Consider the following 26,862-nt stretch of genomic DNA (forward strand, 5'->3'; position numbering starts at 1 on the left):
AGGTAAAGCCCTAAACACATTGTAGACATTTGATTTAAAAGCCCCATCTGGTCCATCTAAAATAAAAAACATATGCAGACGTTGTGCTGTGAGGTGCAGTAGGTAAGAGTGTTCTGTCATATCGAAGTTAGTGTGTTAATATTTGACAAACGGGAGGTCAGCCAAACGCTACAGCATTCTCTGCATACCTGAAGAGCTGTCATCTTGGTCCGACAGCGGCACTTCTCCCTTCAATAGCTGTTCCAGCTCCTGAGAGTCCGCCACATCCACCGGGCGCTCGCCGCGCTTGTTTGCCTGGAAGGCGTTTCCACCGTGTCGAAGTAGCAGTTTCACAATCTGTATGAAACAGAGTGAGAATTGAGACTGAGAGTCTTAAGACAAACTTTACGTTTGTAGAGAAACATACAAAACAGCAAACAACAACAAAATGGGAAAAGCTAACACTTAAGTTACTAAAAACAAAATGCTTTTAATAAAGCGTGACCCTCAATATTGTTTCTAAACACAGCTTTAGATAACGGATTGATTAATTAAGATGCATATGCATGCACAATCACGACTCTAGTTAGAAGTACATCTTTCTTCCATCTACCATTTTGACCAGGTGGTGTACATCGTGATTAAGGCAGTTTTGCAGTCAAAATGTCTTTTTTAACAGTTACTTTGCAATTTTTTTAAAGAAAGATATTTCCATACATGAACTCTCTTGACTTAACTTTGAGTTAAACTGGTTTAAATGATGTACAGTGCTCACAGCTGTGAAGATGTGTAATTTACTTTCAGGTTCTACGTTACTGTGGCAGGACAAACAAGCGCAGCTCTTACATTTTTATGCCCGCTGCTTGAGGCATCATGAAGTGGCGTGTCGTCATCCAGACCCTGCGTGTTCACCTCTGCACCAGCTGCTATTAAGACCTTGGCCACATCGTAGTAACCAAGATTACAGGCTTCATGAAGAGGAGTCCAACCTGGTGAGAACAGAAAACAGCAACACCAGAGAGTTTTCAGAACTTGACATACAAATAAGATGTTCATAGATTTCTGTTGAATACAGAGCAAACCACACAATAAAAAACAAACAAAAACCCACACACTGATGAACATGCACACTGATGTCTGTTTTTGCTGTTTTTGTTACATCATTGCCTTTGAAAAAGCACCTGTTCTTTAGCTTCATGTTATTAATAGCTACCATACAGACAAGATGAAAGCTGTTAAATGATCACCTCCTGGGGGCATCGTACCTGCAAAGTCTTTGACGTTGACATCAGCTCCCATACTAATGAGCTCTTTAACTTGCTTTGCGTCCCCCCGGATGGCAGCCATGTGAAGGGGAGTCTCCCCTCGCTCGTTCCTCTTATTGACCTTGTCCTTCTGTCGAGACGAGGCACTGCTGGGGACTTTCTTCTGCACGGGGGTCGTTTGTGAGGGGTGACTGGGAGTAGAGTCTGGACACAGGCAGGCGCAGAGAAAAGTACTTAACTGATGCTTGATGCAAAAGCCTGTCACAGGTTGAGATAACCACCTGCATTAATGTGCAAGGCACTGGATTGAGCAACTGCAGTGAAACTGGTTTTACTGGGAACTGGGAAGACTGTGATTATATGTGTCTGTGTGTTTCAGTAGGTATTCATTGTTCAACATCTTGGGAAACATAATTATTTAGAGCTACAGAGACATTTCAATACCGATCGCATATCTGTATGATAAATTTTGAGCTACAGCCAGCAGCTGGCTAGCTTAATTCTGTCCAAAGGTAACAGTCCCACAAAAAAACCTCAGTAAAAAACACAAATGCTATTTTACACTGCTAAGCTAAGCTAACTAGCTCCAGCTTCATACTGAGTAGACAGACATGAGAGTGATGTCAACTAATGGCATAAGTGCATAAGCAAAGGAGCTAATTTCCTAAAATGTCAAACTGCTCCTTTAAGCAAGGCATTCGATTGAGCAACCACAGTGACACTGGCTTTAGTGGAAACCTGTGCTTACTTGTGTCTATATTTTCAGCAGGTATGTACTAATTGGCATCGTCGCACAACTACTCAGAACCTATTATTTACTAGAACGATGTCAGTCAACTTGTCCAGTTATGTATTTCATGTCAGCAATCAATATTACTCTGAAAGTATACAGGGCACCTTTCCTTCCAGTTGAGTAGTTACATAAATATGAGACACTGCTTTATTCTCAAACAACCTTGAAATATTACAGAGCGTGTTTGTCAAAACACTTGGAAGCACGACTCATTCAACAGCAAATATACTGTGAGGCATCTTGAGGATTGAAAGTGAGAGGGCAGGCACACAAACCTGGGCTGTTGGCAGTCATCTGCATTAGGAGAGCCATCTGTTTGCGCTCTGACAGAGGATACCCAAACAAAAGGTTGGCCTGGGACTTCTTGCCCCCAGCCTCCTTTTTCACCTTCTTCTTGTCTGGTCCATCTTTATCTGCAACAAAACCAAGAAAGATTTTAGAGAACAATCCAAAAAGAGTCCAGTTTCATTGCAAGCAGCAATTTCATTGTCAGAGCGACATCGTTTTCCTCCTTCTCTTGTATCTGCATGTGGAGAAACAGATGACAAGCATGAGGTTTGAAAAAACAGACAAAAAAAAGACAGCATTCTCTTAAGCCAGCCAAGTGCAGACAGCACTCCTCGAAGCCCCCCCCTCCCCCAGTCTCCTTCGGTCGGTGGTTACTAAACACAGACATGCGTGAGCTGCAACGGGGCGGATGCAGGGCGAAAACACACACACGTGCATGTGTGTATGTGTGTTTGCAGCAGCACAGTGTCGCAAAGTGGGTGACGTGACTTGTAGAGGACACGGGGCTGAGGATCGGGCTGCAGTGATTACCTGCGTATATCCTGCAGGGAGGCACTAATCTCTCTCCCCAGGTCTCACTCGACTGGCCTGGGTCTGAGTCATCTACAGTGCAAAGCAGAGAGGATGGGGAGGGGAGGGGGAAGGGAGAGCAAGGGGGGCGGGGGTGGGTTGGAAGGGTGGGAAAGCACTGCATTAACGCTCACTCTCTCTCACCCTCCTCATCTCACATGTACTCAAATACAGACAGGCACAAAGGCAGACTCGCACTCCACGCACAGATTATGAGTCATGGCAACACAGGAGACAAGAGAGAAGATCCAGTCCGAGGCGGTCAGTGGGGTGATTACTTCCCTTATTCCTACAGCTGCTCAACACAGGAGCTGTGAGGCACTAGGGAAAGGCTGCTGAAAGGAAAAGCCACCCTCCATGCTAGCTTAGCTTTATAACCTGTGCAACAAAAATTATACTTGGTGAATTCAAAATTGACTGTTTTCGTCCGTTACAAAGACATAGGACCACACAATGAAAATCATTATGTTGAGTTTTGCTCTACAGAGGAGATGAAAGTAAATCTACCGGACCTCAAGCAGTCTGTAAAATGCCTTACTGTTATGGTAATTATGGCTATATAATTGACCAACCTATTTCTAGTTCTCAATCTGATGAAAACATACAGTTAAACCTGTAGCTAAAATGACAGAAGCACATTAGGCTGCTTACACAAGTAAGCAAGGCATGATTAACACTTCAAGTTCACAATGTCTCCAATGTGAAGCTGAGCAGTTATCTTCAGCATGATGACAGTTACCAGGAACTCAAACAGAGCAGTTATCATCGCACAGCTGCAGGGACAATACCAGGTCTGAGAGGATAAGGATCCTGTTCTGTATTTTTGCTTTTATGTTTTATATTCATGTCAACAAATTCCGCAAAAACACCAAAACACATAAAACACATTTGTAAGTCCCCTTCACCGTACTTTCCTGTCTTTCCTACCACGTCTGTGGCTATCAGTCCAAAGCCTACTGAAGAATTTTTACAGCAGCAGGACAGTGTATGTGGAACTAACACAAACTACATTATCAGGGTTCAAAGTAATGAAAGAACAAATCACCCAGTGCAACAGCGGTGCTCACTGATGTGTTTTTTATAGTTTTTGGACAACAACTGAGCTTTGTGACAGAAAAATATGCTACATCAGGCTACACGGACTACACTTGTTGGTGGGATTAGTTAATTGTTGGTTTTGGTCTTTTCAGGGGATTTATTGACAATGGGAGAAATACAGAGTAATGCCATATGCATTCCTATCAAGAACTAGAGTGCAATCTACTTTTTATGTTAGATAAGGGTTGGGGGACCCTAAGTTAGCACTCAAACATAACTACATTTAGAATGATTCTATTTCATATTTATGTGTTCCCATTTGTTTTTTTTCTCAACTCTCATAATACGACTCTGTTTCTTCTTGTTATTCAACACAATGGCCGCAACTTCCTCAGTGTGGCCATATTTGAATCCAGTTGCAGAACAAGTCAAAACCCTTTGACTGGTCAGTACCTCCAGAAAATGTTTAAAAGAACTGGCCACCAGGGGGCAGTACGAGGACATGGCAGCAAGCCAACAGCATGGCCGTTGAAAGAGGAGCAAGGAGGAGCAGCAACAGTTCTTACCGGTGTCAGAGTCTCGCTCCTCGGTCCGGAGCGGACTGGTAGTGAAGGAGAGCTTGCGCTTCATGGAAGACTTGGCTTTCCCTTCCTTCCCCAGCAATTCACTCCGGTCCAGCTTCGGAGTTTTGGTGAAAGGGGACAACTTGTCTTTGCTCTGTTAGAGGTAAAGGGGGAAATAAAAAAAACAGAAATGAGGCAAAGGTGTGGACACATCTGTAAATTACGCGTATGTGTAAACAATTCAGTCAGGACAGTAAATAAACTGAGGCGAAGCTATTAAAAAAAGGTCTGTTTACTAGCTCGACAACAAAAGGGTCGAACTTAGTTTGCAGCTCGTATTTCAGATGAGACTAAAGCTTGCTTAAACATGACACTAACATACGAAAAGTGCAGATGATTATATTACAGGCTGTGTTGTGTCTCTGCAACATATTGCTTGGGTCTTGCAGGCAGCAGGTTTGCCTGCATGACTCACTAAAATCTTACTCCCAAGGCAGGGTCCGTGCCAAGCGAAGAGCATTAGATCAGGAGAGACTCTTTTTTGTTTGTTTGTTTTTTAAAACACACAGAAATAAAAATACAGAGTCAGAAGTTTATTCTAATGCTATTAGGCTTGTAACAGTGTGAGAATTTTCACACTTGTGCAAGTCGAACCAGAATAGCATTAAATACTAATAATAATTAGAGATTATTACTTCACCTAAGACAGAGAGGCGTTGCCGGTCTAACAAAGTTAAGTAACTGAAACTTTATAGGTATAATTTAATGAAATAGAGGATTCACAATACACTACATACACTAAACACAATCTCGTCAATACACAGAAGCACAGTCAATGATAAACACAAGTCCTGCCACGCTAGTCAGTTAGTTAGTTACATTTTCTTTGGTGTCTAAAGTCTGGGCCATAATTAAGCTAAAAACAACAACTCCCACACCACAGGACAGAAAATGTTAAATTAGATCACTCCCACTTGCAACTGCTATTTATTTTTATGGATATAACTTTTCATTGCATCAAATAAAAACTGTATCGCATGTGCATGGAGAGGCAATCTGCATTCTTTAGAAAACGAAAAACTTATGGTGGTGGTGCAGTGATAGCACCCACTGCATCAGGCCTAAACATTACACTAGTAATATCAGTATTATCAAAGTGTCTCACAATTCCTGTTACCGGGTTCTTGCACTCTGGATGTGCAGACAAAGCTTTTTAGTACCAGTTTTTTAGTGAGCTGCACTTTGGTGCAGTAAAATACATTTCTGGCAGGAGGAAAAATGTCTGCAGTGTGGTGCCTCTTTGATCTCAGTGAAGCAATGTGCCAGCTGTGCAAAGCTGAAGTGTCGGGCAGCGTTAAAAGTAGAAGAGCATTAGGATGAGACGCACTTCTGCCTTAAATATAAAAGCAGACAATAACTGCCTCTCTCATTTATGGAGTTGGTTAAACAAGTATGACAATATGCAGGATAGGATTTTAAAAAACTCACACTCTCTTACATACTACATATTCCATTAAGTACCTTGTACTTGTGCATCAGTTGTTTTATGATAGACATGCACAGTTAGGCATGAATAAACATTCACTAAGTGCTCCTCAGAATACTAGCTGCGTCGTGGCATGAGCGAACCTCTGGTCAACTCACATCCTAATGCACATTGCTAGATTACTGGTGAATACCATCTGATAAAATTACAATGTTAGCATCAATGTCAACATGTACACGTATGGCTGCTGGAGCACAGTGAACTTTACACAGATGGGGAGGGTGGAGGGGGTATACTTGTCTACTGAAAACATCCAAAAGAATACATTTCAACATTTTAAATCTACTTAATTCTACACCTTTTTTTGTGTTTACTCATCAACTAATTTAATCTGACCCCCCGCCCTTACTGCACACACAGTGGACTGCCCCGCCTGCCTCTTTCTGTTTCTGTCTACCTGTGTGTCACTGAATAGTGAAGTCTGGGGGTTTCCTGTGTGTATTTAAAAACAAATATCTACAAGTGTTCCAGTGAGTGGGTAACATGTGTGTTTACACATTGCAGGGACATTTATACAAATGTCTGTGAAGGAAAACTCATCATAATTATGAAATAAGAGCTGACCAGCTGCTAAAATGTGCCAAGACACAACACAGACACTATCACACAGATATGTCAGATCTGCCTAAACAGAGGAATCTTGATAAAAATCAATTCACTTGCCCGTTTTGCATCTCCTAGTCCTCTATGTTAACACGGACTAAACCAAACTTTTATTACTATGACCGCTGCTTCAGGTAAATAATGCAGGATTTACATAATGGCAATGCTGACTGACTTCAGTACTCAGATGTAAGTTACAGGTAAGATGACTTGGGGTCCAGAACAGCTACTAAATGGTCCTTGAAGTGAGTTCTTTTTCTCAACTGCTGTTTCCAAAATTTTATGCCAACATGGAAAAGATATCCCGAAAGTGCTCTAAAAACTTGAAATTTGAACATCTCCAGTTCCATAAGAACTGGACAAACTCCATCTGCTGATGAAGATTATGTTACATGAGCTTGATCTACTAAATGGACCATGAGGTAAGGTTATTTTATCAACAGCTGGTTTCAGGATCAAGAATGAATTTTGAGCCTCAATTTTGGATCCAATTTTGTGTGACATATCTGTATGGTTTGAATCAGAATTACAAGAAAAAATAAGGCAAAATTTCATGGAGCTCCTCTTGCTCAAGTGCCATCTTTAGTGCTCTCTTGTGTCTGTGCTCACATACCTTCTTCCCCGCCTGTTTATCCACCATGGCTCCATCTCTGTCGCTCCCAGGTTTGGCCATGGTGTGGCACCTGACTAGCTTTGACAGCTACAGCACAGTAAGTTCATCATGCACCTGGAGACAGAAGACAGCAGCAATGAGAAGGATTTCAACATTGCCACATGGCAGTCTGAGTGGATGATTGGCCAAGTGTAGTTGCACCAGACACTGGCAAGAACAGGAGGCATGTTTAAAGGCAGGTACAATTAAATGACAACTCTTGACAGAGACTGTTTACAGACTAGGCTTTCGGTCTGCATCACAGAGGAAACAAGAGCTAAGTAAAGAAAGGTCACTTAACCCCAGAAAGGAGTGAAGGGCAGTGCATTCAGGATGTAGGTTGAGTGGATCAGTAATCTGGGATTTTTACTGAAATTTCCACTCCACTTCTTGAGACTGACATTAAAAATCAGGCAGGAAACAACTACACAAGGCAGCATGAATCACAGCTACAGGGACTCTTTAAAGTTCTGCGAGGAAAACGTCCCCCCTGCTTGTTGCCACTATGGCCTACTCATCAGTATAACCAAGCCTCTCTGATGTGGTTTGTGTCAGTGTAGTAACGCATGCAGCAGAGTCAATGGGGGCACTGTGGGCGCCTACGGGGACTGGAGAAAGGATAACACTCAGCTGAACATGCGCAAAGAAGCTGACATTGCATGTGTCAGTTATCTTGTCACATGAAGATCACCGTTTTCAGTCACAAGATCCTTTTCCCAAGCAAATTTCAACAAACTCACCATTTTTCTTTTATTAGATGCTTTTTCACAAGCAACTGCATCTGATTCTACAGAAATAGCATCTCATGGCCCTATGAAAGTACCGCAAACAGTAACGTCTATATTAGGAAATCTGAGAGCCACTGATAAGTTGTGAAGCAGCATCTAAAAGGAATGGGACTGGACGATTACTCAATATGTATCCAATTACAACTCAACTACAATATATATATACATATATAAATTTAATTTACCAAAGAACTAGTGTGATTTTTTTTGTATTGCACTTACTCATGCAGCAAACTGGTTTGGGGATGACCTACCTCACTAAAAAGTACATAAATTTTCACAAACAGTCTGGGGATTTCCTCCAATCAGGAGCTAGCTTTCTCTATCAGGGAAGAGTGATGTTACATTCAAATAGAAGTAATCGATTAATCGTTTGCTTGTCCTTTCTTTTGCTGGTTTCAGCATCATTGGATGAGGATGTTTGCTGTTTTCTTTAGTCTTTCAACTTGGACTCATTTCTCACTAATTTTTGACATTTTATAGACCAAACATTTTGCAGATTAAGTGAACAAATAATAATAATACTACCAGGACATCTTCCTTATGTTTTGTTTTCTTGGACCCAAAGTCCATAGGGCTAGCAGATAGCAGCAAATCCTTACATTTAAGACGCTGGAACCATCAAATGTTTAGCATTTTTGCTATACTTATAAACACATCAATCTCAAAACCCATTTCACCTTGTCGGGTTTCCAGAAACATCAAGTGAACATATATATGTACTATAGATCTACATAAGCATCCTCATTTGGATCTTTGTGGCTATGGCAGGGGCTGCGGAACAGTTATACGTGAGGCTAAGCTACACGCCACACTATCCTATACGCAGTAAGGCTGGCAAAGGACTTGATATGCTACCCAAACTAAGATTTTTTAAGTTGGAAAAGTGGCTGCTTTTCAATTATACCTAAGGAAAGACAGACTCAAAGCACCAAGGTAATGTTGCAAGCAGCCCCTGGACTAAAACCGTGGAGCTTAATGACCTGACAACCAAACACACCAGTCCTATAAACAGCACAGGCAGCAGTGACACAATAAACTACCATGAGAGTATAATCAATCCATGTCTATGCCTGAAAGAAAAAAAATGCAACCACTGAAGGTAAATGGATCAGACTGCAGACCTTCAATTATGAGATGTCATCAAGATAAGCACGTTCTGGGATTTTATACACATCACCTTCACATGGGGCAATTATGTGGTATATCCAGGATTTATGTGAAAGCCACAAGCCTTACAAGTTTAAGCAGCTAAAGCACTTCAAGACAGAGGCATCAACAGCAAGAAGAGAGGAGGAAACTGCCGTTGTTGCAATCCGTTCTGCGGTTGATGTTTTTAAACATATGCACTGTCAGATCTTAATTTATCTTTCAGAACATGGGATTTTCATGGGCTATTTCAGCTATTCTGACAATCGATAAACAGTTTGACTTTATTTAACAGCAAGAACACCAAACTTTGTCTGGTTCCAGTTCCTAATTGTGAGGATTTGCTGCTTTTCTCTGCTTTAGATCAGTCTAAATTAGTGGTGAGCAAACATGGCCAATGCCAATATTTAGAGTGCGGGGAGGCTGATGGCTGATATAGAATGCTGATATCATGTTGCTTAAACTAGCTTTTATTTACCACTTATGTTACTGTCTGCAATGCATTATCTGTGTGATTGAGCAGATCTGCACTGTCTGCAAATATATAATAATGAAAAAATGCAGCCTTCTCTCAAGAAAAAAAAAAACTCATTCTTTCTCAAAAATTAAGGTTTAGTGCACTTAACAACAACAACAACAGGATTTATTGGCAGATATCGGCCCGATTAATCGGCCGACCAATGTGTCTGTCTACCACTCACCTAAATGAGCTAGCTTTGGGTTTTGGATTGTTAGTCGGATAAAAAGTTATTTGAAGATGTCACCTCAGTTCTGGGATCTTGTGATCACCATCTCACAACCATCTAATAATTTATTGAACAAACAATCAATCAAGGGGGGAAAAAAATTAGCTAATCAATCTATAATGAAAATAACCTAGTTGAGTCCTTGTGTTTTTCATGTCATCTTATTTTGTTTAACTAAATACACAATCATTATTAATCAAGCTTCTGGGATTAAATATATAAACGCTACAACACATGGTTTAATCTTTATTAGACAGCAGGACACATTTAAAGCGTTACACATGCCATTTGCCTTTCCAAATAGCAGTCAGATTTGTTTTCAGCACTAAATTATCATGAATAAGAACTCCAGACTTCTCAAAGGATTCCAACATTTTGTGTCTTCAGATACTTTTACAACCTTTGCTTATCCTGAGTAATAGCACAGTGTTGACAGGTATCGCATTCCCAGCACACAGCCCTGCTGCTCAGCCGAGGCCAGAGAGAGGTCCATCATTAGTCAGCAGATAGCGAGCATGCAGAAGCACTGTCATTCAGGCAGCTGAAAGGGGGAATTGAGCAGCCCACAGTGAACACGTTGGTGTAAAGAGGCTAGTGTATTGGGGGTATTAAAGCGGTATGGACAGCCTGGGACCAGACCAGAAAACAAACGCTGACAGGACTCCAATCTGGCCCAGAGACGAGGCGAGGAGGGTGTGACTATAATTACAGAGGTATTTGGGCTCTCGCCAGTTTGGCATTCGCATTCACTGCGTTTCATGAGCAGCTCAGGGCTGCATAAGCCCCTGCAAGCTCTGCCATTAACCTTGGGCTGTTTCAAGCCTAGATCAAACCCTGCCTTGATGACTACTACAGTTCACAGAGACTAAAGCTGAGATTAGTTTGACATTGGATCCCGTGCAGTGAAAACAGTGATAGCAACAATCACCTTACCCACTTAATTCCAATGAAACAGACTGTCAAACTGCAAAATCGTGGCTATAAGAGGGTGAGAGTGCTATAGAGAGATGTGACACCAGGGACACTTAGGATGGCTGGTTCACTCGGCCGCAACATCAGCGGTGCGGTAAATAATTCAGCATCCAAGGCGAAGACACCGAAGAGACAAAACAAAATATAGCGGGGCTGCAACTAATGATTGAATCATTACTGATCCACCTGTATTGTAGAAACTACTAGAATAAACATTTTATCTATAAAATCTAAGAAAACAATGAAAAAAACACTTGTTTTCCTGAGCTCAAGGTGATGACTTCAAGTGTTTTATTCCAACAACAATCCTCGAACATTCAGTTTACAACCAACTAAAAACAGGGAAAAGCAGCAAATCCCTACACAGGAGACGACAGGACTAGATTTCATTTCGTTTTATTTATTTAGTTGGATTTTATACTGTTAGTTGGACACAACACATTTACAGGTATCACGTTGGGCTGGAGGAAAATGTGAAGGGCAGTTTTTACTACTTTCTAATGTTTTAGAGACCAGAGACCATCAAGAAAACGGGCAACAGATTAAAATCAGTAATAAAAATAATAATTACTTGCAGCCCAAACTAATGGATTGATCGTCCCAGCTCTAAAATATATTATCCTTCTGACCAGATTACTGAAATCATGTAATAGACTATGTTTGCCACGTAGCCACATTATTGTACTAGTTTTAGTGGATGACCCAAAAATCGCGGCCATCAGGCTGCAGGTCAATGTACTTTTAAGAGTCTGTGAATTATTAAATATAGACCAGTTTCCAAACTATCCTCTTTAAGCCTGGACAAACTGACAAACTACTTGTAATGAAAAACTATGATTCAGAAGTTTTCAATTTCTAAATATTCACATGCACTGACTGAACTGTCAGTCAAATCCCGAGTGAAGTGTGCTGGCTGCACACCTGGTCCTCCTGAGGAGCAGATGTTACTGTATTTATTTATAACCTGGTGTTCCTGCACTTAAACTCCACTGGTTCCTAACTAACAACAATAACATGCATTTCCCTGTAGTGCTAGAGCATGTTGGCCCGGACAGCAGGAGCGGCTGCTTCAGTGCACGTCATTGCGTGAGTGTAGTGGTTGGGAGGGAGTAGGTGTGGAGATGTATGCTGGGATGGGGGTGTGGGGGGTTGCTGAAAGTGTGGTGGTGTAGCTGGGATAGATGAAGAGCGCACACACAGTACGGTAACCTGATCCACAGACTGCAGGATGGGACAGGGAGGGAAGAGGGCTAAGAATAGCTCTGAGCCTGACACACAGAGCACAAAGTACGCCACTGCCGCCGCCACCACCACCACCACCATGACCAGCAGCAGCAACATTACTCCACGACAGCTTCCAGAGCACTGTCTGCTGTGTGCGCTCGCACAGACCATGTGGAAAATGCATGGGATTTTCCTCTGGTCTCCCATGTGGCTGCACTTTCGACTGCACACACAAAGGAACCAACTGAAAAACAAGCTCTGAATGCATCTCTGTGTTTAAAATACTACACGCTGGCAGAAATAAAACCAAGCAGATTATTAACAAGAATATTTGAAATCTACATCAAAAGCTGGAGTCATTTTTTCATACAATAGGAGGCAGGAAAATCTCAAGAAGACGCACTACGCTTGCTGCGACAGTAAACAGCCGGTCACGTGATTGTGGCCCTGTATGCCGTCAGGCTAAATGATGGGGGAGGTCTCTCTCAGCTGCGCATCCACTCCCAGCCTTTTTCTCCTCCTCCTCTGACTCCCTAATGTGTAGCAGGACAAAGCCAGGCGCAAAGGCCCGATTACAGAGACGACAACAGAGGAGCCGTAAAGGCAACAATACCCAGCATAGTGCCAGCCATCTTCAACATGATCACACACATAGACAAGCAGCACACACTGTTTATATTATTGAACAATTTATGTGCCTGCAATTTATAAATACCTCACACTTTGTATTCCAAATCTCACAAATCTGTTATGTGCTCTAGAAATGTCCAGTCCAATTATCTTCCTGTTGACAAAACAAACGGAGCATTTCGCTCTTCATCATGTCAGTAATTCAAATTATTATTAAAATGCTGGGAAATTGACCAGTTCTATTTAAGATGAATCATCCATTCAATTTATTAATCTCTGTGTTTTTAACAATGAATTTTTCATTCAGTTTATTTATAATGTAATAATACCAATTATCTTCTGTTTGAGTTTGAGTTGTTTGAGTCTTTAAAAATAGAGCAGTGGATTTATGGCTATTAGTCAGACAAAGTAACATCAAAATTTAATATCTGGTAACTTCTGCTGTTTTTGATGGTGTTCATATTTAATGTTGCAAGAGATTTATTGATTAAAAGAATACTGAATTAATAAGCAATGAAAATAAAATGTCTAACAATAACCCTGTAGTTATAAGTTGTTGTGGTGGTGGTGTTTATCAGAGACAACTAGTAAGAGTCCACAAAATCACAAATTTGCTAATTACTTTTAAATATATAATAACAAGTCTCATCTATCATCATCTTGTGTCACATCCACACACTGCTTCTGCCTTAACTATCAACCAAATTCAAAAGCAGAAACATTCCCACACAAGTGGGTAAGTGCGGCTTTCGTCCTGTCACTTGGGTCGTCTGAACTGAAGGCATATTTCGACATGGACAAACAAACAGCAAGGGACACTGAATGCCTCCAGGCGTCTGTTCACCTCTCACTACCCTAACCCCAGACAGACAAAACACGCCTCCTCCATCCAGAGCGTCTGGCCTTCATTCCAGTAGCTGTTCGGTTGCATAAACGAGCCAGTCATGTTCCTGGGAAGAGGTGGTGAGCTCTGGTTCAACGTCACCCACATGGCAAAAGGCACGGGCTACCAGTGCCGGCTAGTAAATATAAGAACAGGCACAAGTCAACCAAGAGGACAAAATAGTTAATTTTCTGCCCAATCTACAGTACAATTTAATTTAGGACAAATCATGATGGTTTGGCAAAAATACTTTCAGGACACCAAATTTTCTGGCTTAATTCATAATAATCCAAGCATTACGCTGTTGTAGGACCCAGACATAATGTACTTTATGTGTCCTAAATGTGTATTCTTATGTAAGATTGAGTGCTGAACTGTTTCACAGCCTTATCCATCACTTAAAAGCTTCCATAAAAACAGGAATAGCCCTAAATTTACAAGGCAGAGGCTCAGGGTATGGCTCGCACACAAATCAAAAGCCTCATAAAATAGCTAATGTTTGTACACGAGAGGCGTCAATAGGGTTAACTTTACTGGCAGGAGAATAAGGCTCAGCCCACTTAAACACGCCCATAAAATTGGTCTGAGGGAGACTCAGAGGGCCTTAAGGAGCCTACCGCCACTGCTCTGAATGTAGGTCAATGATCAGATACCCAAGAAACGGACAAGAACAATGAAGCCTTTACTGCTGATTATGGGTTAAACAGGAGGGGAGAGGGAATGGGGGAGGGATTAGAGCAAAGGTTAGGACCTAGGCGTGGGTCTTGTTCTTATTTCCACCACAGCATCAAGCTCACATGACTGAGCCAAACACTGGGGAACTGTTCAACTTTCAAAGAAACTTCAGTATCAACAGCAGAAATCCAACAGTAGAAATTGAGACTCAAAATCAAATTCCAAAATTATAAATGATCATCAATACCACGCTTACTGCATTTTATTTGTTGTGGAAAAGCATTAGTGCTAGGTAGACAAAAAGCTTCATTTTTTAAATACTGGTCAGTTGTCAACTCATGCTGACAAGAAGAAGGCCAGCAATAAAACATGACCTATTGACTCAAAATAGCAATTTCATATCTTTTATGCCAAGAAAATGAATAAAATTGCTTAATCATCTTTGTCCTTGAAGCCACTTGCATGACTATAAAACAAAACACATCACCAACAGGGTGTCACAACCGCAAGGAATCATCAAGGAAGTTAATATGAGCAACTAGCAGGCCTCCGTCTGACAAACAAACCACGGGGAAATGCTGTGTCAGTTTTCATTACGACATTCAAGACATGACTCCATCTACACCTGCCACATCCTATTAGGCTTGATGAGATGTCGATCCGATCACAGGCCCGACACATGGTTGCCTGAGCTGTGCCAAAACCGCAGCTTTGCAGCGCCAGACTAAGCCTCAGCAAGGCCAATGTGTAGAGGTTGACACAACATCTACATCTTTAGACTGGGAGGAATACACAGCCCACTGGGCAGACAGAGTCTTTCATCAACAGTCGTGCAGCATGCAAGATAAGGAGTAGTTTCATTTCAGCGTGTTCAATATTGGCATGTTAAGATGGTGCAGATAAACCAGTTTACAAAAGAAGCTCAGCAGGTTAACAATGGCTACTTTATCGTGCACATTAATATCAACAGAAAACATAAACACAGATTATTTGCTTGATTAACTGATCAACTGGAAAAATGCCCATCACAGTTTGTTTTATCACAATGTTCCCAAATAACTGCCTGTCAACTAACAAAGAAATAATATTGGTAGCACTTCTACAGTTGTCTTGTTTGACACTGCAGTTTTAATGTGCTGGAAAAGAGAAAAATACTACCTTTGGTTTCTCAAGTTAAAGGACGTAATCCCATACAGTGTCAAAGAGATTCAGGGTCGAAGATGCAAATTTAACACTTAATTCATGTATATTTGCTGCATCAGGGGTTCAAGCCTTTACCTTCCTTTCGCCATTTTACAGTGCCTGCATTTTAAACATGAGACCATGGGCATAATTTATTCCAACCGCTATTGAACTGCTATAGAATATGGACAGCTGGTTGACAACCTCACGTTTTAACACTCAAGTGCACTCAGTGTATGGAGTCACAATAAACACCATTTCAGACACAAAAGAAGCCTCGTTCATTGTGATTTCAGATTATGTCCGCTTTTGTGTGCTGCTGAAGTGGCCAACACAGGCAAAAAACGAATCTATCCCAGTATACCAACTCTCGTCAAAGTATATGACCAAAAAACGATTTTAAATGGTTATCAGTTAACAAATACATACATGACGTAGTAAGTATTGGCATTGCTGGGGGGGCTTTTACTGTGAAGCAGCTGTAGCCATGAGACATATCAAAAACTATTCGCAGACTTGGCCGTGCTGTTTTAACTTAGGTTTAAATATATGTAAACGGAAACAAGCACAGACATGCATAGTGTTGAAGCAGCATCAATAGTAAACCATACCACTGTCAATGATTAACCAACTTTGACCATATTTCCGAAATAAAATTCAAGGTCAGAGAAATACTATGCCTAGTTTCATAGAGCAAGGGAGATGGAACAAATCCAATCAAATCATAAAAAATGTACAAAAATTGTCCTGTGAATGAAAAACTCATTAACCTCTTTTGCAGGAGGAGGGTCCTTGGCCTTTAGAAAGCATGGTCACTGTGAGAGCCAGCGCAAACAGGATATGACTGCTTTCTTAGGCATCAGTTCAGTGTAAGCAGGCAAGCAATGAAGAATGCAAACCACACACCTATCGTCAAATTGTCTTATCCCCCAAAACTATCAATGCACTCACATGTCTCTCACTACTCATTCATAAAAGGAAACTTTAAGGGCTCATTAATAGTTAAAAACAAAGAACACTGGAATATTACAACCCAGCTTTTCCCTCCTCCTTTCTGCGTTGTCATGCTGTACTCTTCTGCAGGAAGGTCACAGGCTCTCAAATTGTCAGTCTTTCATAGCACATGGTGGATTATCACGGAAGCATCAGCCGTTACACACCGAGATATGCACTCAACGTACCAAGCAAAAACAACAATCTGCACATATTCAGCTGCTGGCAAAGGCTAGCACAGGTTGCGTAATCAGGAGGCTCCACCCTCTTCACACAAAGATACACACACAAACGCACATTTGCAGGGCCTCTCGAAGACGCAGACGCTCAATTGAGTGAGCCAACCACACTCAGGCTAGAGGCACAATATCATAAACAGCACTAGTGTTTTCAGTCTTGTTTGAAGTGCAACACAATCAATGATGAGTACAGCTTTAAGATAAAGTGCTAGAGAGCAGAATAAGGCTGTGCAATGTTGTGACATGCATAATCTGATGATGTGGTTTCATGCTATGTTCTATCACAGGGATTCTCAAAGTTATCACTCAAAGGTCGGCATCTGATTCATTCAAGGTCAGAAGTCCGGAACGACAGTGATAACATAAAATCTAATCAATTAATTAATATCACATCTCTCATGGATTGGGCCAGCACGAAACCTAGGCAGTAATGGCTCAGACATTTACTCCATATTCATTTCTGACTCTGATTTCAGACACTCACAACCACTTTTACACAAGTCGCAGAAATTGTGTACTAGAAAAAAAAAGAGGACACATTCAGTATCTGCAATTTAGGAACTAATAGCAAATTCTCCAGTGTAATGTTAATGTGTGAACTCGGCGCAACAACACACAACACTCTCTCCAGCAATTACCGTTGCCATGAGAACAATGTCAAAGATAGGGAAATAAGCCACATTAAAACCACATTCATGAGGGTACAGGAACGCTGTGAATGATCTCCAGCTACACTGTATATTCAACATCATTAGCAATTTATTCATCAATGGAAAATTTCAAAATAGAAAACATTACACTTCATAACATTTTGGTCATATCATAGCCTATTCATACATGAAGTACAGACAGGGGTCCTCAACCAGATTCATCCAAGGGCCAGAATTTATCTAAGCTGAGGCTTTCAAATCAAAAATTTAAATGGGGAACTAATAACGCTACTATTGTTTAATTATTTTTATGAGCATATATCATTGTGAACAAACTCCCAAAAAACAGGAAAAATTCATTGTGATAACTATATACTCAACAAGAAAATGTTGTCAGACCTCCACCAAGGAGGCAGTCATTGCTCAATACAAAATCAACAGTTTAACTACCAATGAATGAGTCCTGATCGCAGCAACAAACTCCTCGTGGGGACTCCGAAGGCAAACAAAAGTACACAGTTTGAGACTTAATACAACAGTTGGCCAATGAAAATAAACACGAGTGTCACCTCTTGCATGTAATTGACAAGCTTGGTGATTCTCCTTCACCTCTGGTGTTACCACCAGTGTCCGTAGAGAGCTGAGGGGTTTGATGGTGGGTCCACGTGTAGAGAGGATGATAATCTGATTCTGAACAACGGGTGTACTATAACGTACAGATTTTTCAGTTTGTTGCCAGGAGTTGCCAAGCTAACTGACGATCACTCTCTGAACAGACTGGGCCTCTTCCACTGGTGAGTAATGTTAAATGTGCACATTTTCTGAATTTATTAAAATTTTGCAGGGTGGATGTGGCCCAGGGGTACCAGTTTATGATCACCGAGTTGCCATTCAGTCCTGATGTGGACTGAGGTCGGGACTTTGAGAAGCCCTGCGCTATCATTTATTTCATTGTGTTGCAAATTACACTGTTTACGGCAATACTGTGGTGAGCAGCATGGAATGAGAGACAGGAAGCAGCTCTCAGCAATCTCAGCCTTTAATGACATTCACCATGCGACAAGTACTGAAAAACATGGTAGTAAAATACAGCTGGGGTCAAGAAGTTTAACAGCAGCCTCACTAATGGCTAAAACTAGGGTTGGCTAACATTACAGTGTATACCATGTAATGGCAGATATGTGCCCACTGGCAGAGATTTGGCAGTGACTGGCAGTGGTACAACGCTATCACGTGACGTGAGAGTGACAGTTCGTGGTGATAATGCATCTCTATTGCATTTCAGTTCTCATTTGGAACCTTAGAACGACCATTTTCAAAGAAAGTTGGTTTTACTGTTTTAAGTCTTTTGTTTTTAACTCAAGTGTTGTCTCATGCGAAGCAAGTTGTTTGTACAGAAATCCCAAATAAAAGAAAAAATAATCATTTGCATTTTCAAACATAAATCCACAACCTTAAACTACACAGTCCAGCACAAGGCATAATGGAAAATTTGGGCCGTCACTACAATATTTTTCTTCATGGAGGACACTTTGCGTTGTTCCCCAAGGCACGCAGGATATTTGCATGAAGGCAACACAAACAAACATGGAGGAGAGTGAATGTGACACAGAACGTGGAGAGGGAAGAGGAGAAGGGCGACCAGCAAAGAAAAAACAAGGGGCTTGTACCTAAAAGAGGGGCTACTTCTGTTGCATGGATGTGGTTTGGGTATGAATAGTATGACATGAATCAGAAAACCGTACTTTGCAATTCACGCCGTAGACTGGTCCCCACAAAAAGACTCCACTAAACTCTTACCACCTACGCAAGAATCATGTCAAACATGTTTAGTTGGAAATTTCTAGATTAAAAGGAGAAAAATAACAAAATATGAGTATTTTATTCATCGAGTACATTATTAACTCCGCCAAGGTGTTTTCAGTTCGGTTTGTCAGCAGGATTACAGAAAAATGACCGGCCTGAATTTTATGAAACGTGGTAGGACTAGGCAACACATGGATCAAGGAACTACCCATTATATGCTGCCGCGGATCTGAATCATGGGCTAGATACACAATTTATGTTTTACTTTCATTAACATTCAGAGAAATGGGCCTTTCCATCTGGTCATTTTATATAAGTAATTTATTTATTGAATTTACAGAAAATGTGCTTTAGTGTAAGATGTGTCATCATTTTGGATATGAAATGACCGATATCGGGATATGACATTTACATATATGATACATGTTTTTGTTACACAGCACAATTTTAGGTTGCTTAAAATAGAGGAAACAGATCATTTCTGCGTTTTGCTCTCCGTCTTTGTTTTTTTTTTTAATTTAAATATGACAACCTTTCAACAATGTTGCTGTAACTACCTATGATTAAGTTTGAGGAATTCCTAAAAAAAACCCACCCAAATTATGGCTGACACTAAAATTAGTGACAGTAATTTTTCAACAACGATGGGGCGCTGGTATTCACATTGCTGAGGGGGAGGTATTTAAAAAAAAAAAAAAAACTGACCGTTTTGGGGGGTTTCCCTAAAGAAACTGCTCTGGTGTGATCATTCAGAACATAAAAGAGGAACTGCAGTATACAATAATATACTGTAGTATTATGTTAAAGGTCAGTACTTTCATAGCTTTATTATAACCAGAATTCATATCTCTGTGTTCCAAGATGGCATAAGGATTAGACCTAGTGGATAAATTTATAAATCCAAACATCTCATAGCCAGCTAGGCTAAAGTTGTCATGAGAACGGTCTTAAGCACAAAGGGCACCACCTTTAGGAGTCATACTGAGCCCAACATTCAGTGAGCTGAGGTTCACAATGGAGGTAATTTGTTTGTCCACCATTACAGACCTGTGTTATTTGTAAAATTTCATAAGCATTTCTATCTTTTCAGGTAGAATAATGATTGCTTAAAGCATTCTTTTCCATTTCACTGATCTGCATTTATACGCCGCCACAGCTATCTCATTGTGAAATCCTGCCACCTCTCATTTTACTTCTCTTAAATGACCCGATATACCATTCAAAAATGTGTGGAGTAAAAAACTTTTAACATGGATAGATCAGTCTGTTATTGTATGCAACAATCTATAAATGCATCAAAACTGGTTAAGTCAGGTACAAAATCAAATTAATAATAAGAAATAATAAGACAGCAAAGCATGTTATGTCTAATCCATCTATCTTGAAAACTGAACAACAAATCCACTGCAAATACACACTAGGGAATACTGTATGTACTTACATAATTGTTCCTGCTTTACAGCACCTTGGTCAATACCCTATTCTCTTACAAAGAGGCTTAAAGTATGCCTGGAAAGCCTTCAGTAGCCACGGTATGGGGTCCAGAGTCATATATACAGTGTGATCTTTCTGTGCAAGTGCTTACCAAGTGAGGAAACGTTCACAAATAATTTTAGCAAATTTGTTGTTTCAATTTGACGAGGCTTGAAGAATATGTTAATGGTCAAAATTCCAAGCCAAACTGTCCATTATGTTACTCTTAAGATTGTATTTCTTTACATGCATCTGCATTGCTTTTTCACACTCTCTCCCTTGCTCTGCTTATGCAAACATTTTTTTTTGATTAACTGATTAGGCTCATATTTGTACTATAATATGAAGTAGTATTATTTCAAAACACAAATAAAATGCTCCAATCTTCAAACAGCCAAAGAAACAAAACTATTCATGTAGAAAAGCAAACAACTCCTAATCTTTGTGAAGCTGTAAAATGCAAGTACTTTCAATTTTTACTTTGCAAATAATTATTACTTTGACAGATTTGTTGTCGATCTGATAATAATAATAATTCATTAATTATTCATTTCTGCACTGCACCACAGATTATGTATCATACTACACCACAAACATGAGTAGTTAGAAAGCAAGAGGAAACTCAGAACCAGTGGCCAACGAAATCAACGAAATCGAGGAAATCAACAATCCAACACCAGTCCTGACAAAAGTACTGCACTCTCCCTCTGCAGGTCATGTAATCAGTCGTGGTCAACTAATATTTGGCCATTGGCTGTTGTTAAATTTACCCTACGCATGTAGTGTGAATGGAGAGTTAATGGTGGCACCAGTAAGTTGGCCATAACAGTCAAAGGCACATACTTCGAAAGTAATGTTTTGTAGTTGCTGCACCACATGGCACTGCTTGTTGTAGTATCACTTTAAAATACAATACCAGTTGCCAAGGCCATTAAAACTGCCAGAGCCCTGCCACATAGAGGGTCTTACCTGTTGGAGTTAAGAGGAGAAAAAAATGGCATATGTAATGACAGACATTGGCAGCCTCCCAAATTAACTGGACAAGGCTTCAATGTTTTGGGCACAGCCTCCGTCTGGCTCTGGGTGAACTATGTATCAACATAATGCAGTCACATTGATCCTGTAATAAATACTACTTTTGTAGTGAGAGGTATTGGCTTAACTTTTAAGCCTAACACAACTGCATCATGTCATCTGACATGCAACACTGAAGCCCTAGAACTTAGTGGATGTGCCATGCAGATGGCTGAAGTGGTAAACGTACGGTAACTAGAATGTCCAAATCCCCCCCAAAAAAATGCATAGGTGTAAGGTGTATCACAATATTAGCCAGACTAAGGAGTAAAATATACCCTTACAGACAAGATGAAATAGAAATTAATACTAAAGGTTTATATAGAAGCTTAGACATTCAGTCTTTTCTACACACAAGGCTACATAAACATGTGTTTTCATTTCAATGTCAAACACCTCTACACTGGGAAAAGCCTAGCACTTCAGAGTAACTGCAGAAAACAAAAGGATACACATTTATCTCAATGACACAAAAAAGGTACCATGGTACTGATGCCATAGTACCCATAACACATTGCAAGAAACTGTATGGTGATATATTGCAATATTAATTATTTATCCCATCCCTAGGGTTGGGTACTAAACCCCGATACTTCCATGACACCAACCGAATGGCTTCGATGATAGAGTATTGAAAAATGCCTTCACATTTGGTACCACATTTCAATATGCAAGGCGTAGATCCCATCAGCAGCAGTGAGCCAATAAGCATGCAGCATGCTTCCACCAAGATCTAGTGATGCTGGTGTTTGGCAGTTTACACGACTTACGCCAGAATCAGACTACACAAATTTTTCGTCTTTGACGATGGTCACCGTGTCAGATCTAACAATCACAGTGCCACAAAGTCTTGCCGTGTCTTGGTCGGATGACTGGCAAGACGTCACGTATGACCCAGACTAGTCAGAGCACGTCTTATTTCACGACCACACACAAGTTCAGATGTCATTGGGCAGGTGGGTGAAGCAACTGTCAAACTGACAGAAGTGCTGTGTGTGATGCTGGCGGTCTTGTGTACTGAGAAAAAAAGAAAAAGAAAGAAAAAAGGCCGTGGATGCGCAATAACATTAAAAGCTAACGCAAGAGGTGGTGTAAACTTCAGCACATCTACTGGGTAGCATCCAGATAACAATTATGACAGGTACAATGAGTTTCACATATTGTGTTTTAATTTCCATAGTTATTTATTCTACAAGGAGCAGGTTTGGCCACCAAACAGGCTACTTTAATGTTAGATCTGGAATTAGTAATGATAAGCATATTCTCAGGGATAATGCTATGAGAACATAGGCAGCTACTCGCCTAGCTGATTAAGTGCTTAAGCTATTTCTTGCCAACATTTTGGCTTTTTTGACTCTGTCATGGTACTCCCTGGAGGAAATGTCAAATAGGCAGGGGTACTGTTGCCACAGCTCAACAAACTTTTCCTCACTTTTGTTGTCCCACCTGACAGCAGCAACCTCAGCATCTCTCCTCCTCCTCGCCATGGTTACCTGACCGCTTTCTGGAGAGAGCACCTGATTGGTAAACACTCAGGAACATGTAGTGGGAGATGACACACTAGGTGTGTCATGAATAAAATTCTGACGTGCTAGTCTTTTTGTCGGGGTGTGTTGGGGCATCCCAGACGCTGCAAAACAGGTCGCTTAGCATGTCACGCTACATGGGAAAAGACGCTCAATTGTTGTTCACGATCTGCCACGACTCCAGTAATTGGTCGACCACGACAAATCGTCTCTTCGTTTTTTGTTTTTTTTTACTGCCAGCTGTTTACCTGCATCGATAACTCAGTGAACTCCGTGCTGCTTATTAGCTAGGATAACCTAAAGCCAAAACAAAGGGTGTTTCTGACAGCATGGCGCGTCTCACAAATCGACAGGAAAAGGAGAGAAATACACCTGAAGTTGACTCAATGGATGCTTGGCCCGGGCTAGCTGCCACTTTTTCCCAGTACCAATTACGTTGGATTAGGCAGACAAATGCTACAATGGCTGGCATATTGCCACCCTCTACTGTTTTGTTATCAATGTTCCTTTAGACAGTAATTTAGATTTTTATATAGTCCAATACTGGACAGATCTTGCATCAGTTTCTTTAATTTAGTCTAGTGATCTAGGTTGAGTCAAGTGCACAGAGAAAAACCTTCTTTCTCCAGCTGCTCTCAGGTCTTTGAACATCTTCCTCCTTTGAAGTAATTAATTGTAACGTAATGCATCATCTAATTTTCTGTTTCGTTAAAATAGACAATAGAACATTTCTAAACGATACACAGGCCTTCCTAACTGCTAAATCGCTTATTCTCACGCTACAAACTTTTACAGTGTGGGACTTATTCATTCTCAGCCAAATCACCAGCTGATGCATCGTCACTGACTAAGTACACCTGCAAAATCTTTATGCATTCTCATGTGATTTTTGTTTTGGACCAACTGTTAAGTATTGACATATTAGCATAAACCCATTGTGGACACTAAAAGAACACCTACAAAAACATTTATAGCAGTGAATCTGTGAGTGAACCTGATTACACATTAACGAAAGCTTGCTAATCACACCATAGACAATTAAGTACAAACTGACAGTGACAGCAGACATCCTTCTTGTGTAGTACACTATATTGATAACAGGAGACGAATAAGACCAAGCATGTTTTTGTATCTATGGTCTCTGCACTGCAGGGCTATGACTTGCAACATTTTTTTGTCAAAACTATGCTGGCAGTCTGTACCTCTACTGTTGGCGTCATTTCAGACACTGACTGAAAGTATGCAGGTTGTCATTCAACCTTTAGTACATTACCACAATTTCATCAATGAGTTCCTTGTCTCTGGCTTAAGGTGTGATAATGAATGAAATGACTGTGTAGTTTTTAGTTTTAGCTGTAATGAAAACCTACAAACCCTCTTCCATGGTACTTTGACAACCCTACAGCTTTTTGAAATGAGTATATGTAAATCCCTGCGAGAGTATGTGGTGACTAATTGGACAAAAAACACAGATTGCCACCATCCAATTGCCACACAAAGCAAAGTATGAATTTAACAGCAAATGGCCAAATATTGGCTTACTTGATTGTAAATTATCACAATTTTCTTTCGGAGATATCTGGAAGATGTGTATACAAATACTTCCTGTGGCTGACAATGGCTTCCCAGGCAGTCAAAGATTAATTGTACATAAATTCTAATATTACATACTATATCTTTATGTTTTTTAAATGGGGGTGTGTGGTTATACGGAATATTTTTTGATGTCAGCATAACTAGTTTAACTCTTGAGATCATTGAGTTAAAAAAAAAGTAATCATTCATTTATTGTAGCACACTTTCCTATGTACTGTTGACATGAGCCTTTTCTCAGTGTAATAATTTTGTAATCACAAGTAGTGCAAAGCAACAGAGAAGCAAACTGTTGTGATCACAAAAAAGAAAGAAAACTCTATAATGTTGACTGGGTGAATAAACTGTTTAGACTGTTTGAATAATCTACTATTTCTGTTTTCCTTTCAATGATTACATTGTGCATGTATACCAAATGTAATACAACTCCACAGCAAAATATCCCTGTCCCCTCCCAATGTTAATAGCACACAACAATATGTGTGTGAGATTTTTGGCATTTAAAATACTGTCAATTTTACCACGATTTGGAACTGCTTGTGATGTATGGAAGGGTTTTATAAGCTTCATAAAAGTGTAATAAATGTTGTATCTACAATGTAGCTATTTAACTTTAGGTATTGTAAATTCAAGGTTGACGTTGTGTTGGTTCAGAGCGGTCGTTGCACGGCCAGCCATCTAAAAACAGGCAGCTTTTGTATCAGGCAACACACCCCCAAGATGTCACAGTCACTGGCTGGGAGGCGCAAGCTCCTGCTTATTCAAGCTATGCTAGTTCCTTGTATGAATTAGCAAGTCATAGCTATATTATACACTACATTTCATAGCTAGTATGCCTACATTTGAGCTGGGTATTAATAAACGGTGGCGTTGGCGAGATCATTGCAGACAACACCACCCACCTCACGGTAATGTCGCTCGTACTTGCCTTCAATGCACAGACAGAAATATGTTGTTGAGCGCTAAAATTTTCAACTTGGCTATGGTTGGTAAACACACCGAGCTAATGTACGTTATGTCCTTAAATACGTTCCACAAGTGAAGGTGTTGTGTAATGTAACTCTGGACAATATACAGAATATTCAGGTGCATGCTTTAATGAGCAATACTCAAGACGAGAGCACAGCACAGCCCGAGACAAAAGCCCACTGCAGCCCCTTCGCTGCCCTCACAACGTTCCCCCTCCCCAGCGCTTAATCTAGCTAGCTAGCGAGCTCGCTTCCAGCGCTACACAGCCTCGCTGGCTGGCTGGCTGGCTGACTGGGGCTAACCCAGCTCGCTCCGTTTCGCCCCGACATTTTCCTATCGCCTTTCTGTACTCTCGCTTCAAAAGCAGTGAGTTATTAAAAGCAGATACGGCTGAAATTTCAGTTAGCGAAGAGAAAGTATTCAATGTGTGTAACGCACGTGGCACACAACTATACCAAACCCACGCAGACACATAACATTCCATTTTCGCACGCAGTTTACTTCACGTTACCTTAACGTTAGCCTGCTCGCTACAGAACTTAGCCAGATGGCTAACGTTAACTAGGGTTTTTTAGCCCTTGTGATCTGAGGCAAGGAAACAACAAACCTTGTTTTGCGCTTACCTTTCCACTGGGTTACACGTTCCCACCGACTCATTCAGGTTCAGCTATATGTGAATATTGCGCAATGAAATAGTTATTTCCTAAATATTGGACGTTAACCGTAGCCTACGGCTGTGTGACGTTCATCGCTGATTTTGAAAACATCCCAGCCGTTCGTCGCCAGTCCTCTCGGAGAAAAGCCGAGCAAAACATGCAAGCGTCGTTCTCATTGGCCGAGAGCAGTCACGTGATCTGTTAAGCCCCACCGAGCTTATAAGGTCTACGTCTGCTGGATAGACTGAGATGGGTATGTGTCAAACGATTTAACTCGATCTTATCGACGCTGTGAGTAAATCCACACCTTTAATGTTGAGAATGTTCTCTGCGCTTT

General features: G+C 40.7%; 1 protein-coding gene across 2 annotated transcripts in view; it reads right to left on the minus strand.

Annotated features, from left to right (window-relative positions):
* The window catches only part of ankrd12 (ankyrin repeat domain 12), a 35,280-nt gene extending 8,645 nt beyond the window's left edge, over positions 1-26,635 (minus strand). The window contains exons 1-8 of one of the 2 annotated variants that reach the window (XM_041948429.1): positions 26,493-26,635; positions 7,259-7,372; positions 4,500-4,650; positions 2,857-2,928; positions 2,313-2,450; positions 1,245-1,448; positions 826-968; positions 189-336 (exon numbers count right to left, since the gene is read on the minus strand). In XM_041948429.1, coding sequence (XP_041804363.1) covers positions 189-336; positions 826-968; positions 1,245-1,448; positions 2,313-2,450; positions 2,857-2,928; positions 4,500-4,650; positions 7,259-7,318 — 916 coding nt within the window. In that variant the 5' untranslated portion in view covers positions 7,319-7,372; positions 26,493-26,635. The remainder of the gene's footprint in view (positions 1-188; positions 337-825; positions 969-1,244; positions 1,449-2,312; positions 2,451-2,856; positions 2,929-4,499; positions 4,651-7,258; positions 7,373-26,492) is intronic. The other variant, XM_041948430.1, reaches the window with a different exon arrangement.
* Positions 26,636-26,862: the final 227 nt, after the last annotated feature.

The sequence above is a fragment of the Chelmon rostratus genome, chromosome 12 (assembly GCF_017976325.1).
Source record: "Chelmon rostratus isolate fCheRos1 chromosome 12, fCheRos1.pri, whole genome shotgun sequence".
NCBI classification, from domain to species: domain Eukaryota; kingdom Metazoa; phylum Chordata; class Actinopteri; order Chaetodontiformes; family Chaetodontidae; genus Chelmon; species Chelmon rostratus.